The sequence below is a fragment of the Palaemon carinicauda genome, chromosome 38 (genome assembly GCF_036898095.1).
Source record: "Palaemon carinicauda isolate YSFRI2023 chromosome 38, ASM3689809v2, whole genome shotgun sequence".
In the NCBI taxonomy this organism is placed as follows: Eukaryota; Metazoa; Arthropoda; class Malacostraca; order Decapoda; family Palaemonidae; genus Palaemon; species Palaemon carinicauda.
In genome coordinates, this window is record NC_090762.1 from 42388511 (window position 1) to 42406818 (window position 18308).

Genomic DNA, 18308 nt, shown 5'->3' on the forward strand with positions numbered 1-18308 from the left:
CGTCTTAATAGGTTTGCTGAAGGTAATCATCTACTCCCTAGTTTGCAATTTGGTTTTCGTAAAGGCCTTGGAGCATGTGATGCCCTTGTTACAATCTCCAATGCTGTACAGAAATCCCTTGTTTGTGGTCGGGAAGTTCGTATGATTGGCCTTGATTTTAGTGCTGCCTTTGACCGTGTTAATCATGAGGCCCTTGTTTTCAAACTGAAACAGTTGGGAGTGGGTGGGTTGTTTCTTAGCATTATTATTGATTTTTTAAGTAATAGATCCCAAAGAGTTGTTGTTGATGGGCACCATAGTGATTATAGGAATGTGATATCCGGTGTTCCACAGGGTAGTGTTCTTGGCCCATTACTTTTTATACTATATACACATGACATGTGGTTTGGCCTAGAAAACAAGCTTGTTGCATATGCAGATGATGCTACTCTCTTTGCATCAATTCCATCCCCTGAATGTAGATCTAGGGTTGGTGAATCCCTTAATAGAGATTTAGCTAGAATTAGTGCATGGTGCAAATTATGGGGTATGAAGTTGAATCCTAACAAAACTCAAAGTATGATTGTAAGTAGGTCAAGGACGGTGGTTCCTCAACATCCAGATCTCAGTATTGATAATGTTTCTTTAAATATGTATGACTCTTTCAAAATTTTAGGTGTGATTCTCGACAGTAAATTTACTTTTGAGAAACATATAAGGTCTGTGTCTTCTTCAATTTCACAAAAAATAGGCTTATTGAGAAAGTCTTTCAAGATTTTCGGTGATCAATCTATTCTGAAGAAGTGTTTTAATTCTTTCATTCTACCTTCTTTTGAGTATTGTTCTCCTGTCTGGTCTTCAGCTGCTGATTCTCATCTTAATTTGTTGGACAGAAACTTACGGTCTATTAAATTTCTTATTCCTGATCTAGATATTGATCTCTGGCACCGTCGTTCAATTAGTTCATTATGCATGTTGCATGAGATTTTTCACAACTCTGACCATCCTTTACATTCAGATCTCCCTGGACAATTCTATCCTGTTCGTAATACTAGGCAGGCAGTTAATTCTAATAGCCAGGCCTTCTCCATCACAAGGCTCAATACTACGCAGTACTCTAGAAGTTTTATTCCAGCTGTGACCAAGTTGTGGAATGATCTTCCTAATCGGGTGGTTGAATCAGTAGAACTTCAAAAGTTCAAAGTTGGAGCAAATGCTTTTTTGTTGACCAGGCGGACATAGTCTTTTTATAGTTTATTTATGACATATTTGTTTTTGATGTTGTTGATAGTTGATTATATGACATGTCTGTTTTGACGTTGTTTCTTATTTTAGAATGATTTATTGTTAATTTGTTCTCTTCATTTATTTATTTCCTTATTTCCTTTCCTCACTGGGCTAATTTTCCCTGTTGGAGCCCCTGGGCTTATAGCATCTTGCTTTTCCAACTAGGGTTGTAGCTTGGATAGTAATAATAATAATAATAATAGCCATGCCATGGTTATCATTAATCGTCAGATTGTCTCAATAATTTACTTGAAGCCTAAACCTATTGAAAGGAAATGAAATGGGAAAAATGTCTATTTTACTTCTAGAGTAAAAGTCTGCATTAAACCAAGCTTCGAGAGAAGGATTATGAACAACAGGGGGGGTTTCAGAGAAATAACTGACAATGTCAAAGAGATTAGTTGTAATAAAAGCAGTATACTGTACAGTATAAGAAAAATAAAAGGATCGATACGCTTTACTATAGGAGTCATTCTGAACAAGTAATTACTAGTGAATCTATCACAGTAAAACTTGGAAAAAACTCTAAAAGTGGAAATAATTTATGATTAATTATGCAAAAGAACAACGTACAGTACTTATTCACTGTTATTTATACATAAATAACTATTCAAATTCTTAAAAATAGCCTTACGGTTTATACATTAGCTGATTAAATTAGTGACAATTTAATCCTTATATTTTCTTCAAGAATCAAAACAGGAAAACTGCCCATCAACAGATTTATTAAAAATCAATGTCATACGTTCATAATAATCATGCTTAACTATAATACAGTGCTGTACACATAAGAATTAAACATAAATTTCAAAAGAATGTTGACAAGCATCACAGTTTTCCATGTACTTTGGAATTAATAGAAAAACTAAGAAGTCAATGATAAAATCCTGAATCCTATTGGAAGAGATTAACTATTGAATACTGTACCTTCTTGGATGGTTGCAATTTCTTTTTATAATAAATAATTAAGTAATTCACAAAATTCCAGCAAATAGCCTCCTTACCTCTTCGTGTTCCTTTTGCAGTTTTTCTTTCTTTTGTTGCATTTCTTTCACAAATGCAAGTTTCATGCTCTCTATTTCTTTATTATGCTTTGCTTCTAAATCCTTTATAATACTATTCTTCTTCTGTGAAAGTTCCTTCTCCAATGAAATTTTTACTTTCTCAATTTCCTTCTTGCCTTCTTCTTCAGTCTTACTTATAATTTGTTTTCTTGTGGCTTCATGCTTCTCTTTTTCTTGGCTCTGAAGCTTTTGAATGGCCTTGTCATGTTCTTCCCTGTTAAAATATTATTTCTTTAAAAAATATTCTCAGCATTCACGTACAAATATACTTATTTCCTTTATGGTACAAGCACTGAGGCAAAAGCAATTTTTCAATATTAATCTTACCCGATGATCATGTAGCTGTCAACTCTGTTGCCCGACAGAAATCTACGGTCGGGATACGCCAGCGATCGCTATACAGGTGGGGGTGTACACAACAGCGCCATCTGTGGTCAGGTACTCCAGTACTTCTTTTCAACACCACCTCAATTTTTCCTCTGTCGTGCCACCGGCTAGACCTACTTGGATACGCTGTTGATTCTGGAGTTATTGTTCACAATTTGGTGATGTATTTGCTCTAGAGTTTAGCCTTCGCTATTCAGGAAGCTTTAACATTAGCTTAGCAAGTTTTTGGAATTAATTTGATTTAATTTTGGTGACGAAGAGAGTATGAACTCTCTTTCACTTTTAAATGGCCGACCCTTCCCTTAGACGGAAGTGTTGGTGTCGAAGAGAGTATAGACTCTCTTTCTTAATTTTGCTTAACAAAGTTATAGATTTATTTTATATCTCTCCGCCTTTTATAGGCCTCTTCGATTAACTTCCTTTTATTATAAACTTATAAAAATTAATTTTTATGTTTGTTTATATGCGACCTTTCCTAATAGTAGGCGGTCTTTTCTTGGAACCGAAGTTAATTAACATTGAGCCCGTCATATCGTTTTTACCTGTTAAGATTTTATGCTATTTTAATTCTAATGTTTTTGAAAGAATTTCTTTGATAGTCTCGTACTGTTTTCAAAGTTGAACTAACGTTTTGTTTTGTCTCCGCAGTTGTTGACGTTCAGAACGTTCAACTTGCGCTCTATCGTTACGATAGAGAGAGAGTATTCACGGTTTCACGTTGCAGTAAGAGTAAACCGATTCTAGCGTTTTGTTCATTCTTTCTTAGCTTAAATGGTTTTAATTCTAATAAAGGAACTTTTTATTTGGGAAATCTTTCAGTTTTTTTCCTTTAACAATAATATGTTTTAACGATATATATAATTGGGCTCATCTCTCAGGTTCTAAGTCAAGAGAGAGAGAGATAGAGACGGAGGGAGAGAGAGGAGGATAAACGTTTCGTTCAAGCGGGTAACGTTGTTATCGTTTTTGCTCTTCTCCCTAGTCTCTTTAGGGGAAGAAGGTAAACGTTTCTAGAGTTTTATTCTTGTTCCCAGGCTTTATGCGGTGAGAGATTTTAAACGTAGTTTATTTGATCTAGTGTTTAGTCTCTTTTCCAGCCACTGAATTCTTTATCTTTCATTATGTTTTTCTGTTACTGTACATTGTAATACTGTTTTCGCAATTACTAACTTTTAATGAAGGATAGAATTGCGTGTTTCAGGTACAAACCACTTAAAGTTTCGAGTTCAGTGAAATAAGTGCAAACAGAAAATCAAAAGTGATAAAGTGATAAGCGCAAAGTGTTACAGTGTTGCGTTCGAGGGTTCGTCTGTTCGTGCCAGTTGTTCGCCTAGTCTGGGACCTCTTACAAGCTCCCAAGCCCAGGGGAGAAGTAATGTCGAAGGACTTATGGGTTCATCAGGCCTTGATCGACGAACAGACGTTTCCCTCCGTGGTTTCGGGTGTATCCACTCACGTAGCCGACGTGATCACCCCACCCACACAAAGACGAGAGAGCCCATTTATTCCTCGTCTGCGGAAGAGGTTTCTCGCAGAAACCATGGACCAAATCTTGCAGCTTTTAAGTGCAAGTCGGTCCCTTCCGCGCAAGTCCAACTCCTAGGTGTAGCCACTGCCACTGGGTCAGTTCGGACTTGCTGCAGTACGACAACTGCACACCTCCCAGAGAGGCAAGGTGGTTCCGCAACAGGCAGTAACTCCGTCTGTTGCCGCACCAGCTGTTTTAGACCCTCAGTCTCAACGGACAGTAGCTCCGTTTGTTGTTGTCTTTCATAGACCCTAGTGGTCCATGCTGCAGACTATACAGTCTCAGCTTGCTCCTTCATACAGGAGTATCATGCTGGAAGGTTGACAATGCAGCCTGTTAACCTACAACCCGCCGAGGTTGTGCGCTCAGCAGATACTGCGGCTGCCTGCTCCCACCCTCCACCTGTGAGAGCTCCACCTCCGATGCGCAGTCCACCCTGCCAGACGCATGTTCTTGCTGCGCCTCCTGCTTTCATGCGTGAGTTGCCGCATCGGGAGTTGCCGGGTTCCAGCACTATGAGGCAACCTCCTCAACCCATGAAGCAGGAGCCTCATGCTATGCGGCATCCTCCTCAACCCATGAGGCAGGAGCCTCATGCTATGCGGCAACCTCCTCTACCCATGAGGCAGGAGCCTCATGCTATGCGGCATCCTCCTCAACCCATGAGGCAGGAGCCTCATGCTATGAGGAGCCTCATGCTATGCGGCATCCTCCTCAACCCATGAGGCAGGAGCCTCATGCTATGAGGAGCCTCATGCTATGCGACATCCTCCTCAACCCATGAGGCAGGAGCCTCATGCTATGAGGAGCCTCATGCTATGCGGCACCCTCCTCAACCCATGAGGCAGGAGCCTCATGCTATGAGGAGCCTCATGCTATGCGACATCCTCCTCAACCCATGAGGCAGGAGCCTCATGCTATGAGGAGCCTCATGCTATGCAGCATCCTCCTCAACCCATGAGGCAGGAGCCTCATGCTATGCGGCATCCTCCTCAACCCATGAGGCAGGAGCCTCATACTATGCGGCATCCTCCTCAACCCATGCGGCCTGAGCCTCATCCCATGCGGCCTGAGCCTCATCCCTTGCAGCATGAGCCTCATCCCATGCAGCATGAGCCTCATACCATGCAGCATGAGCCTCATTCCATGCAGCATGAGCCTCATCCCATGCAGCATAAGCCGCATGCCATGCAACATGCTCTGCATACCTTACAGCATGCTCTACATACAGCATGCTCTGCATACCTTACAGCATGCTCTGCATGCAGCATGCTCTGCATTCCTTACAGCATGCTCTGCATACCTTACAGCATGCTCTGCATACTATGCTCTGCATACCTTACAACATGCTCTGCATTCCTTACAGCATGCTCTGCATACAGCATGCTCTGCATACCTTACAGCATGCTCTGCATACCTTACCGCATGCTCCTCAGTCACACATCTTTGGTTGTTGCCAACTCACAAGACTGTCAAGCAGTTTCATAACGTTGCCTTCTGGTCTGCTGCTTTTGCACCAGTGAAACCCTCACTGAGAGAACTTAGCTTTTCTCGGATATGGTTCCTGTAGATGAGAAAGTGCTATTCTCCCTCCTTCTGATATTCCCTTGAGGACTCTGTCATTTGGAGAGGAGCCTTAAGCTGCTTTGCCTCCTATGGACTTTTATTTAAGCATAACATGCTTCCAGGGAGGGTAATGGTTCCGCTTCAGTCGCTAACCACGTCTGTTGCCACACCTGCTCCCATAGACCTTGAACTTTGTTGCAAGACATGCAGTCCAAGCTTAGTCCTTGTTAGAGGATTTTTTGTTTACGGAGTCAGTGTGTCACTGGGAAGACGTTCAACAACCAGCAGAGGGGACTTGTTGTGACGCAGTGCGGCAACCTCAGCAACCCGATAGGAGTTGTCTGTACTAACCAGACAGTCTAGACAGTTTCGGGTTGTCGCTGTACTTCCTCGCTTCCCCATGGTTGACAGTTCACAGACTGTGCAGCAGTACCATGATCTTGTGTCCGGCTCCGTCAGACGACTGGCTTTTAAGAGCTCCCACAAGTCGTCGCTGTCTGGAGAATCTCAGATGGACTATGGATCTGACCAAGGAACTGGGCCTCCTGGTCAATTTAGAGGAGTCTCAGCTCGTCCCATCCCAGACCTTTGTCTACCTGGGTATGGAGCTTCAGAGTCGAGCTTTTCGGGCTTTTCCGTCGGCCCCAAGAATCTACCAAGCCCTAGAATGCATCCAGAGCATGCTGAGAAGGAACCGATGCTCAGTCAGGTAGTGGATGAGTCTAACAGGGACACTTTCATCGCTGGCCCTGTTCATCGAGTTAGGGAGACTCCACCTCCGCCCCCTTCAGTATCATCTAGCTGCTCACTGGATAAAGGACATGACGCTAGAGACGGTCTCAGTTCCTGTTTCCGAAGAGAGGAGGTCTACTCTAACGTGGTGAAAGAACAGCTTTCTTCTCAAGGAAGGTCTACCTTTGGCTGTTCAGAAACCCGACCGCCGTCTCTTCTCGGACGCATCAGACACGGGCTGGGGTGCGACTTTGGACGGACAGGAATGCTCGGGAACATGGAATCAGGAGCAAAGGACACTTCACATCAATTGCAAGGAGCTGTTGGCGGTTCATCTGGCCTTGATAAACTTCAAGTCCCTCCAGCTTAACAAGGTGGTGGAGGTGGACTCTGACAACACCACAGCCTTGGCTTACATCTCCAAGCAGGGAGGGACTCATTCGTGGAAGTTGTTCTAGATCGCAAGGGACCTCCTCATCTGGTCAAAAGATCGAAAGCTCACGCTGGTAACGAGGTTCATTCAGGGCGATATGAATGTCATGGCAGATCGCCTCAGCCGGAAGGGTCAGGTCATCCCCACAGAGTGGACCCTTCACAAGAATGTTTGCAGCAGACTTTGGGCCCTGTGGGGTCAGCCAACCATAGATCTGTTCGCTACCTCGATAACCTAGAGGCTCCCGTTGTATTGTTCTCCGATTCCAGACCCAGCAGCAGTTCACGTGGATGCTTTTCTGCTGGATTGGTCCCATCTCGACCTGTATGCATTCCCGCCGTTCAAGATTGTCAACAGGGTACTTCAGAAGTTCGCCTCTCGCAAAGGGACACGGCTGACATTGGTTGCTCCCCCCTGGGTGTGAATCAGCTACATGATCATCGGGTAAGATTAATATTGAAAAATGTTATTTTCATTAGTAAAATAAATTTTTGAATATACTTACCCGATGATCATGATTTAATTGACCCACCCTTCCTCCCCATAGAGAACCAGTGGACCGAGGAAAAAATTGAGGTGGTGTTGACAAGAAGTACTGGAGTACCTGACCACAGATGGCGCTGTTGTGTACACCCCCACCTGTATAGCGATCGCTGGCGTATCCCGACCGTAGATTTCTGTCGGGCAACAGAGTTGACAGCTACATGATCATCGGGTAAGTATATTCAAAAATTTATTTTACTAATGAAAATAACATAATTTGCAGAAGAAAGGTATTACAGGAGTGCAACAAATATGATGATCTTAAAAGTAAAATTTCAAATTTTTAAAATCACCAAACTGGTAACACAGCAAACAATTAAAAAAAGAGAATGACATATTTATAAGAAAAGCACTGTGGTCAAAATCTTCACAATAGTAAAACTAGACAAATACTATATGACTGTGCAAGCTAAAATTAAGAGAGTATACTTTATGGGGAATTGCTCATATTTAGTGCATAATTGTATACAGTATGTTATTATTTTGAAGGATATATAAGGTATCAAATTTTCCTTGCATTTTCAATGCAAAACGTGTCAAGTCCGCGTACATGAAAATTCTAAAATTTTTCATGGTCTAAATTTTTGCCTTGGAATGTTTTAAAAGGGGGTTTATGGGTATACAGTAGTACAGTATACAGACAGTCCTTAAGGTAGGAACATCCAATTTACGAACTTTCAGAATTATGAACCCAAACTACCGTAAGTCAAAAACATATTAGTAAATTTTGAAATTAGCGCCCCTTCCGACTGGGTCCCAATGCTGCCGCCACCACCCAGGCAGGGTAGCATCAACCTGCTTTATTCAAAATCAATCTATTTGCTATTGTGATCATTGTAGCAGTTGCTGTGTATTTCCTTCGCCGTATTTTTGCCTTATTTCCGTAAATTACAATAACTATAACTGACAAGCAGATTGCTAGTAGTAGTGCAATAAAGCACAAGATTTGTGGTGATAGTAGTATTAGTGTAAAGAAATGTCGAGCCATTTCAATGGAAATGAAAGTAGATTTTGAAGAAACTAGATAGCGGTAAGAAGATGGCAAATATTGGACGTGCATATCAAGTACTGTAAATCGTTCAACAGTTGGCACAATTATGTAAGACAACAACGAGTTATCCGATGACAGCGAATTATCCCAGATTCCAGCTAACTCGTGTCCCTTCATAATATATAAATGTGAGAGAGAGAGAGAGAGAGAGAGAGAGAGAGAGAGAGAGAGAGAGAGAGAGAGAGAGAGAGAGAGAGAGAGAGATGATTATAAATAAAAAATAAAAGGAAATTAAATTTAAAACAATTAAAAAGCAAAGATGTCCTTATAAAAGTTATGATATTTTAATTATAAAATAAATTTTTGAATATACTTACCCGGTGAATATATAATAGCTGCTACTCAGCGGCTCGACAGAAAACACACTCAAAAAACTCGCGAGCGATCGCTATGAAGGTTGCGGGTGTGACCACCAGCGCCAACTATCTGCCAGATACCGCAAATGCATGTAAACAAACCATTCAATTCTTCTCGTCCCGCTGCGTCTCTATTGGGGAGGAAGGGAGGGCCTTTAATTTATATATTCACCGGGTAAGTATATTCAAAAATTTATTTTATAATTAAAATATAATTTTTAAATATTTAACTTAGCCGGTGAATATATAATAGCTGATTCACACCCAAGGCGGTGGGTAGAGACCAGAGTTAATTAAGTTTACAGCGTATAAGCTAAGAGTTTTTGACAGTTATCAATATAACAAAACCAAAATATATAGGTACCTGGTAAGGAAGTTGACTTAGACGATTACTCTGCCTTGTAAGTCTGTCTTCCTCACGAAGCCCAGCGATCCTCTTAGGATGCTGAAAGACTCCCAGGAGCTGAAGTATAAAGGGTTGCAACCCATACTAACAGGACCTCATCAAACCCCTAATCTGGGCGCTCTCAAGAAATGACTTTGACCACCCGCCAAATCAACCAGGATGCGAAAGGCTTCTTAGCCTTCCGTACAACCCATAAAACAATATTAAAAACATTTCAAGAGACAGATTAAAAAGAATATTGGAATTAGGGAAGTGTAGTGGTAGAACCCTCACCCACTACTGCACTCGCTGCTACGAATGGACCCAGTGTGTAGCAGTCGTCGTAAAGAGTCTGGACATCTTTCAAGTAAAATGATGAGAACACTGACTTGCTTCTCCAAAAAGTCGCGTCCATGATACTTTGCAGAGATCTATTTTGCTTGAAGGCCACGGAGATTGCTATAGCTCTAATTTCGTGCGTCTCAACCTTAAGCAAAGATCGGTCTTCCTCACTCAAGTGGGAATGGGCTTCTCGTATTAAAAATCTGATAAAATATGACAAAGCATTCTTTGACATAGGTAAGGATGGTTTCTTAACCGAACACCATAACGCTTCAGATTTACCTCGTAATGGCTTAGTACGAGCTAAATAGAACTTAAGAGCTCTAACGGGACATAACACTCTCTCCAGTTCGTTGCCTACGATCTCTGATAAGCAAGGAATATCAAAAGATTTAGGCCAAGGACGAGAAGGCAGTTCATTCTTGGCTAGGAAACCAAGTTGAAGTGAACAAGTGGCTTTTTCTGTAGAAAAGCCGATGTTCTTGCTGAAGGCATGAAGTTCACTGACTCTTTTAGCCGAGGCCAAGCACACCAGGAAAAGAGTCTTAAGAGTGAGATCCTTCAGGGAGGCTGAATGTAATGGCTCAAACCTGTCTGACATGAGGAACCTTAGGACCACGTCTAAGTTCCATCCAGGAGTAGCCAAACGACGTTCCTTAGAGGTTTCAAAAGACTTAAGGAGATCTTGTAGATCTTTATCGTTGGAAAGATCTAAGCCTCTATGCCGGAAGACCGAAGCCAACATGCTCCTGTAGCCCTTGATCGTGGAAGCTGAAAGGGAGCGAACCTTTCTCAGGTGTAAGAGAAAATCAGCGATTTGGGCTACAGAGGTACTGGACGAGGATACAGATACTGACTTGCACCAGTTTCGGAAGACTTCCCACTTCGATTGGTATACTCTAATGGTAGAAGCTCTCCTCGCTCTTGCAATCGCACTGGCTGCCTCCTTCGAAAAGCCTCTAGCTCTAGAGAGTCTTTCGATAGTCTGAAGGCAGTCAGACGAAGAGCGGGGAGGCTTTGGTGTACATTCTTTACGTGGGGCTGACGTAACAGGTCTACTCTTAGAGGAAGACTTCTTGGAAAGTCTACCAGCCATCGAAGTACTTCGGTGAACCACTCTCTCGCGGGCCAGAAGGGAGCAACTAACGTCAACCTTGTCCCTTCGTGAGAGGCGAACTTCTGCAGTACCTTGTTGACAATCTTGAATGGTGGGAATGCATATAGGTCTAGATGAGACCAATCTAGAAGAAATGCGTCTATATGTATTGCTGCTGGGTCTGGGACTGGAGAGCAATAGATTGGAAGTCTCTTGGTCATCGAGGTTGCAAAGAGGTCTATGGTGGGTTGACCCCAAGTCGCCCAAAGCCTCTTGCACACGTCCTTGTGGAGGGTCCATTCCGTAGGAATTACCTGACCCCTCTGACTGAGGCAATCTGCTAAGACGTTCAAGTCGCCCTGGATAAACCTCGTTAACAGGGAGATGCCTCGATCTCTTGACCAAATGAGCAGGTCCCTTGCGATCTCGTACAGCCTCAGGGAGTGGGTGCCTCCTTGCTTGGAAATGTATGCCAAGGCTGTGGTATTGTTGGAGTTGATCTCCACCACCTTGTTTCGAAGGAGACTCTCGAAGTTCATCAAGGCCAGGTGGACTGCCAAAAGCTCCTTGCCGTTGATGTGCAAGCTCCTCTGACTTGAGGTCCACAGACCTGAGCATTCCCGACCGTCCAGGGTCGCACCCCAACCCAAATCCGATGCGTCTGAGAATAGAACGTGGTTTGGTATCTGAACTGCTAGGGGAAGTCCCTCTCTTAGACTGATATTGTCGTTCCACCAATTCAGGCATGCCTTTACTGTTTCGGAGATTGGGATCGAGACCGCCTCTAACGTCTTGTCCTTGTTCCAGTGAAAAGCTAGATGGAACTGGAGAGGTCGAAGGTGTAGCCTTCCTAGCGCGACAAACTGCTCCAGGGATGATAGAGTTCCTACTAGACTCAACCAATTCCTGACTGAGCAGCGTTCTCTCTTCAACATCAGTTGGATTATGAGCAGGGCTTGCTCTATTCGGGGGGCAGACGGAAAAGCCCGAAAAACTGGACTGCGAATCTCCATCCCTAAATACAGTATAGTTTGGGATGGAATCAGCTGGGACTTTTCCATGTTGACCAAAAGTCCCAATTCCTTGGTCAGATCCAATGTCCAATGAAGATCCTGCAGACAGCGATGACTGGACGAGGCTCTGAGAAGCCAGTCGTCCAAGTAAAGGGAGGCTCGGATTCCCGATAAATGGAGGAATTTTGCAACATTCCTCATAAGCCTCGTAAACACGAGAGGAGCAGGACTTAGGCCAAAGCACAGGGCCCGAAACTGGTACACCACATTGTCGAAAACAAACCTCAGAAAAGGTTGGGAATCTGAGTGAATGGGGATGTGGAAGTATGCGTCTCTTAGGTCGAGAGAGACCATCCAGTCTCCCTTTCTGACCGCTGCTAAGACTGATTTCGTGGTCTCCATGGTGAACTTTGTCTTCGTGACAAAAACGTTTAGAGCACTGACGTCTAGCACCGGTCTCCAACCCCCTGTCTTCTTCGGTACTAGGAAGAGGCGGTTGTAAAACCCCAGTGATTGAAGGTCCGAGACTTTCACCACCGCTCCCTTCTCTAGCAAAAGAGACACTTCTAGTTTCAGGGCTTGTCTCTTTGATTCCTCTCGGTATATGGGAGAGAGGTCGATGGGGGAAGTCGCTAGAGGAGGTTTGTGTACAAATGGAATTTTGTATCCCTCTCTGAGCAACCTCACAGATTGTTGGTCTGCGCCCCTCTTCTCCCAGGCTTGCCAGAAGTTCTTGAGTCTGGCGCCTACTGCTGTCTGAGGCTGCGGGCAGTCAGACTCTGCCACGTGAGGACTTGGCTCCTCTCTTCTTTCCTCTCTTTCCCTCGGCACGAGTACTTCCCCTGCTGGGAGCTCTGCCACGAAAGGGCAGAATAAACCTGGACGCCGGAGTGTCTATCCTTGGTCTTGCAGAAAAGGATGTCGAAGGAGTCCCTTTGCGAGCAGAGGACGCAACCAAGTCATGGGTGTACTTCTGCACGAGTGACAAAGCTATGTCCTTAACCAAATGTTCAGGGAACAAAAACTTCGATAAGGGAGCAAAGAGTAGTTCAGATCTTTGACAGGGAGTAACTCCTGCCGACAGATAAGAGTAAAGGGACTCTCGCTTCTTAAGGACTCCTGAAGTGAAAGAGGAGGAGAGCTCATTGGATCCATCGCGGATGGCTTTATCCATTCAGGACATAATAAGTACGGAGACATCTCTATCAGCCGATGAGATTTTCCTACTTAAGGCTCCCAAACACCAGTCAAGGAAGTTGAAAACTTCAAAGGCTCTATAAATGCCTTTCAGCAGATGGTCAAGGTCCGAGGAGGACCAACTAATCTTCGAGCGTCTCATGGCTAGGCGGCGGGGAGAGTCTACAAGGCTTGAGAAGTCGCCCTGGGCAGAGGCAGGGACTCCCAAGCCGAGAACTTCTCCCGTGGCATACCAGACGCTCGATCTAGACGAGAGTTTAGATGGAGGGAAGGCAAAGGCCATCTTCCCCAAACTCCTCTTGGTTTCCAACCAATCGCCTAAAAGCCGTAAAGCTCTCTTGGATGATTGAGAGAGCACAAGTTTTGTAAAGGCTGGCATGTCAGCAGGTACGCCTAAAACAAACTCAGACGGCGGCGAACGAGGAGCAACAGAGACGAAGTGATCGGGAAACAACTCCTTAAAAAAAAACATGACTTTCTTAAAGTCCATTGATGGCGGAACTGATCTGGGTTCATCTATATCTGAAGGATGATCCTCAGGCTGAGGGTCAGCAACGTCCTCATCTGAAGGTTCCTCATTCGACAACTGCTGAGAAACAAGCAAAGGGGTTGGCAATGCTTGACACGCAGCGTCCACACGCACTGGTGCATTAGTAGTGGACCAGGACGCAACGTCATGTAACTGCTTGACAGTCTGTGAACTGTCAACAACAACAGGTGCGTGAGGACGCACAGCATCCACTCGAGACTGTTTTGACCGCCTAGTCTGAGCAGTCAAAACAACTCTAGACTGCGGAGGTTGACGCTCAGCGTCAAAACAAGTCAACTCTGATGGTTGGCGAACGTCCTGAACGTCAACAGGAGCATCAGCAAGTGGCCTAACGTCCAAATGCGGCTGAAAATCCACACGAGACCGCATCGAGTGTGGTTCTAAACAACCTGACTGACGTGACTTGGCTATGCCAACGTCAACAGGACGCACAAAGGAACGTTTGGGTGGCTGAAGGCCAGGATCTCGATGAGATAAACGGCTAGGCTCAACGGACTTATCGGCAGAATAGTCTTCCATAAGGGAGGCAAGCTTAGACTGCATGTCCTACAGTATAACCCATTTAGGGTCCACGGGAATGGGTGCGGTAAACGACGGGGTTAACGTCTGAGACGGCACAACCTTGCCTTGCTTAGGCGGCGAGCAGTCATCCGATGACTGCAACGGGTCCGTACTGTCCCAAAGACTACATCCAGGACGCTGGACCTGTCCTGAAGGGACAGACTTCCGTTTAAGAGGCCTAGAAACCTTGCTCCACGGTTTCTTGCGCGAAAAGCCTTCGGAAGACGAGGAGAAAATGGGCTCTCTCGTCTTATGGTAGGGGCGATCTTGGTGAGATACGCCTGATACCATAGAGAGAACGTCTGTTCGCTGATCAAGGCCTCTCGAACCCATAAGTCGTACGACATTACTTCTCCCCTGGGCTTGGGAGCTTGCAAGAGGTCCCGGACTAGGTGAACGACAGGCACGAACAGACGAACCCTCGGTCGCAACACTGTTCACAACACTTTGCGCACTAATCACTTTCCCACTTTCCGCTGTGGCACTTAAGCTCCTTCACGTCAGCCATGAGTTGATTACAATCAGTTGCTAACGCTTCAACTCTTTCCCCCAAGGCATGAATAGCACGTAACATGTCTTGCATAGATGGTTCCTGAGTGCTAGAAGGGGGGTTAGGAACAACCACTACAGGGGAAGGATTAGGTTCAGGGGCATGTGGAGAGGAAAAATCTACAGACCTAGATGAACTCCTCCTTACCCTTTCTCTCTCTATCCTACGTGCATATTTATCGTATTCGAGCCAATCGAATTCCGAAAGGCCCACGCATTCCTCACATCGATCTCCCAATTGACAGGTTTTACCCTGACAATTGGAACACACAGTATGTGGGTCGAGAGATGCCTTTGGAAGACGCCTATTACAGTCCCTAGCATTACACTTACGAAATCTAGGTACTTGTGAAGGGTCAGCCATTTTGAATTAGTCAAAGAAATTCCAAAAAACAATCCAAGTCATCAACAATTAATCTGATTCAATAAAGAGTTCAAGAGTTTTTGTTGAGGAAAAACACCTGCACTGCGAAAGCTCAAACCAAAATGAAGTACTTCACCAAATAAGTTGAGAAAACTCCAGGTTCTACAGCGAGTATTGATACGTCTTGTCGTCAAGGTCGACAGAGAAGAATTGAAGGGTTTGTTTACATGCAAGAGTGGTATCTGGCCGATAGTTGGCGCTGGTGGGCACACCCGCAACCTTCATAGCGATTGCTCGCGAGTTTTTTGAGTGTGTTTTCTGTCGAGCCGCTGAGTAGCAGCTATTATATATTCACCGGCTAAGTTAAATATTTAAAAAAATAGCTTTCAGAAGGCCTGCTTCTGAAATCATCATTATCTTCTGAAATACTAAATCTAAAAATACCACTATCATAGTATATTACATCATGTCCAAGAATCTTGGCAAAGATGAATCTGCCATCCTCACTTCAAGCCTGAAACAGATACTGTATCTATTTCTTAAGGTGCTACAAGTAGGGTATTCGGTCAACGAGTGCTTCACTGTCAGGGGTACCAAACAGTCGTCGCAATATGGCTGGTGTTGCCCAGTCATCAGAATCTCGTGTGTCAAACGAATGTGACCAATGCGGGGACACCAAAGAGTAGTCTCCTATTTTTGGGACATCAAGTTATCCTCTAAGGAGATACAACATTTGTTATTTCTATTATCTTATTTCCATCTAAAGAATACCAATGCTGTTGCTAATTATTATAAAATAAATTCTCAATGCTAGGTAAAAAATCATTACAAAGGATGGGATACTTTTTTGGTAGCAACTCAGCTGCAGCATTCTTTCCCAGTAAATCTGCCTTGTGATTTGCAGACTCTTTAGTTATGATAAACAGCTCTTCTAGGAGGACACTCCAAATTAAAACCATTGTTCTCTAGTCTTGGGTAGTGCCATAGCCTCTGTACTATGGTCTTCCACTATCTTGGGTTAGAGTTCTCTTGCTTGAGGGTACACTCAAGTACCCTATTCTATTTTTTTTCCTCTTTTTTTTTTTTAATGGTGTATTTGGCAGGCTTAATAAAAGGGTCATGGATGCCTAGTGGTTTATGAAAAGTTTGTCTTTTCCTTATCTGTTTCTTTATCTTTTCAAAACCATCCTTACTGTCCTCCCTTCAGTTGAAAAAGCTATCCTGGAGGGTAATTAGCCTTGCATGGTTTATCGGCTTTACCATGTTGACTAGTTTTTACTGCTTTTTGTCTATAGTCTATGGGTTTCATCAATCACTTCATTTATATTTCAGTACATATTGTTTGCATCAATAGGTGTAGGAGGAGATGATGATGACATTATTCTTGTTATCATTACTGTACTGTTAATTTAGTTTTAAGTATGATGATTCTTTTTTATAGTTATTAATTCTTATCCTGTCTGGACATATTGAGCAAAATCCAGGACCAGTAAGTCCTAGATTTCGTCAGTGTCGGCTACTATATTGCAATATTTGTGGTCTGCATGAACACATTCAAGACCTTACACTTGCATCCAGACAGAATGATATTCTATTGTGCTCAGAAACTTTGGGTTCTAACACGAGGCTCTCATCTGAGCTCCTAATAACTGGTTTCAGGAAGCCAATTATTTTCAATAGGGATGCCATTCCTACAAACAGGGGAATGGCAGTGTATTCTCAAACTGAGTACTCTGGATCTCATAAGTCCTGCTATGAATGTGGAGGGCATAAGATTTAGGTAATAAAAGTTTGTGGCAGGCATAACAACTTTTATTTGTGTTTGATCTACCAGAATCCAGACATGGATGATTCTATCTTCGATTGTCTTCTTACCATTATGGCTATGATACAAGAAGATGATAGAAAGGTAATTTCAATGCTCACCATAGGGAGTGGTTAAATTCTGTTTCTCCTACTGATCACCAGGGTTTAAGAGCTTTGGAATTTGCCTCTGAATCAGGCTGTGAGCAAATCATAGGTGAAGCTACTCACAGATCTGGTAACTGCTTGGACCTCATATACACCAGCTTCCCTGATAAAAGTAAGCTTGGTTCTCCAGTTGGCACATTTTATCATGCCTCGAGTTCATCAATAGTGGAGACTGAGCAGCCTGTCCCAAATGTGTCATACTCATGTAGGATTTATATAAAACCTAAAGCAACTGGAATGACATTTTGAGTGATCTTTCAGGGATGAATTGGTCACAATTGTATAATTGTTGAGCCTGTTGTTCCTTTGAATAAGAGTCTAGTCAACATAATTGATAGGCATATCCCTTCTCATCTGCTAAGGTACTGAGTGAAAGACAAACTTTAGTTCAATGATGATTGTAGATGTGGTTATTGGGAGAAGCAGGAGGCCTATCATCTTAGGAAAGGTAACAGATCAGATTTCACTTGGAATAACTATACTCAGCTTAGAGCTTTTGCTCAAAGAGTTTATGCTTCAACTGAAAAAAATGTTATTTTCATTAGTAAAATAAATTTTTGAATATACTTACCCGATAATCATGTAGCTGTCAACTCCGTTGCCCGACAGAATTCTACGGAAGGGATACGCCAGCGATCGCTATACAAGAGGGGGGTGTACTTCACAAGCGCCACCTGTGGCCAGGTACTGCAGTACTTCTTGTTGACACCACTTTAATTTTTCCTCGGTCCACTGGTTCTATGGGGAGGAAGGGTGGGTCAATTAAATCATGATTATCGGGTAAGTATATTCAAAAATTTATTTTACTAATGAAAATAACATTTTTCAATATTAAACTTACCCGATAATCATGTAGCTGATTCACACCCAGGGAGGTGGGTGAAAACCCGTGTACATGTATATCAAGAAGCTAAGTATCCCGTATTTCATATTATCAGTTATTCAAAATAACAATGAAATTACAAGTACCTGGTAAGGAAGTCGACTTGAGCCATTACTCTGCCTTAAATAAGTTCGTCTTCCTTACTGAGCGCAGCGTTCCTCTTAGGAGGCTGAACAACTCTAAGGTGCTGAAGTATCAAGGGCTGCAACCCATACTAAAGAACCTCATCACAACCTTTAACCTCGGCGCTTCTCAAGAAAGAATTGACCACCCGCCAAATCAACAAGGATGTGGAAGGCTTCTTAGCCGACCGTACAACCCATAAAAAGTATTCAAGAGAAAGGTTAAAAGGTTATGGGATTATGGGAATGTAGTGGCTGAGCCCTCGCCTACTACTGCATTCGTTGCTACGAATGGTCCCAGGGTGTAGCAGTACTCGTAAAGAGACTGGACATCTTTGAGATAGAATGA

The 18308-nt window shown here is 43.4% G+C and overlaps 1 protein-coding gene across 1 annotated transcript in view; it reads right to left on the reverse strand.

The window, feature by feature from the left end:
- LOC137630581 (centrosomal protein of 164 kDa-like) overlaps nt 1–18308 on the reverse strand; it is a 248136-nt gene that overhangs the window by 108786 nt on the left and 121042 nt on the right. The window contains 1 exon segment of the mRNA XM_068362144.1: nt 2271–2544. Within this exon segment, the coding sequence (XP_068218245.1) occupies nt 2271–2544 (274 nt within the window).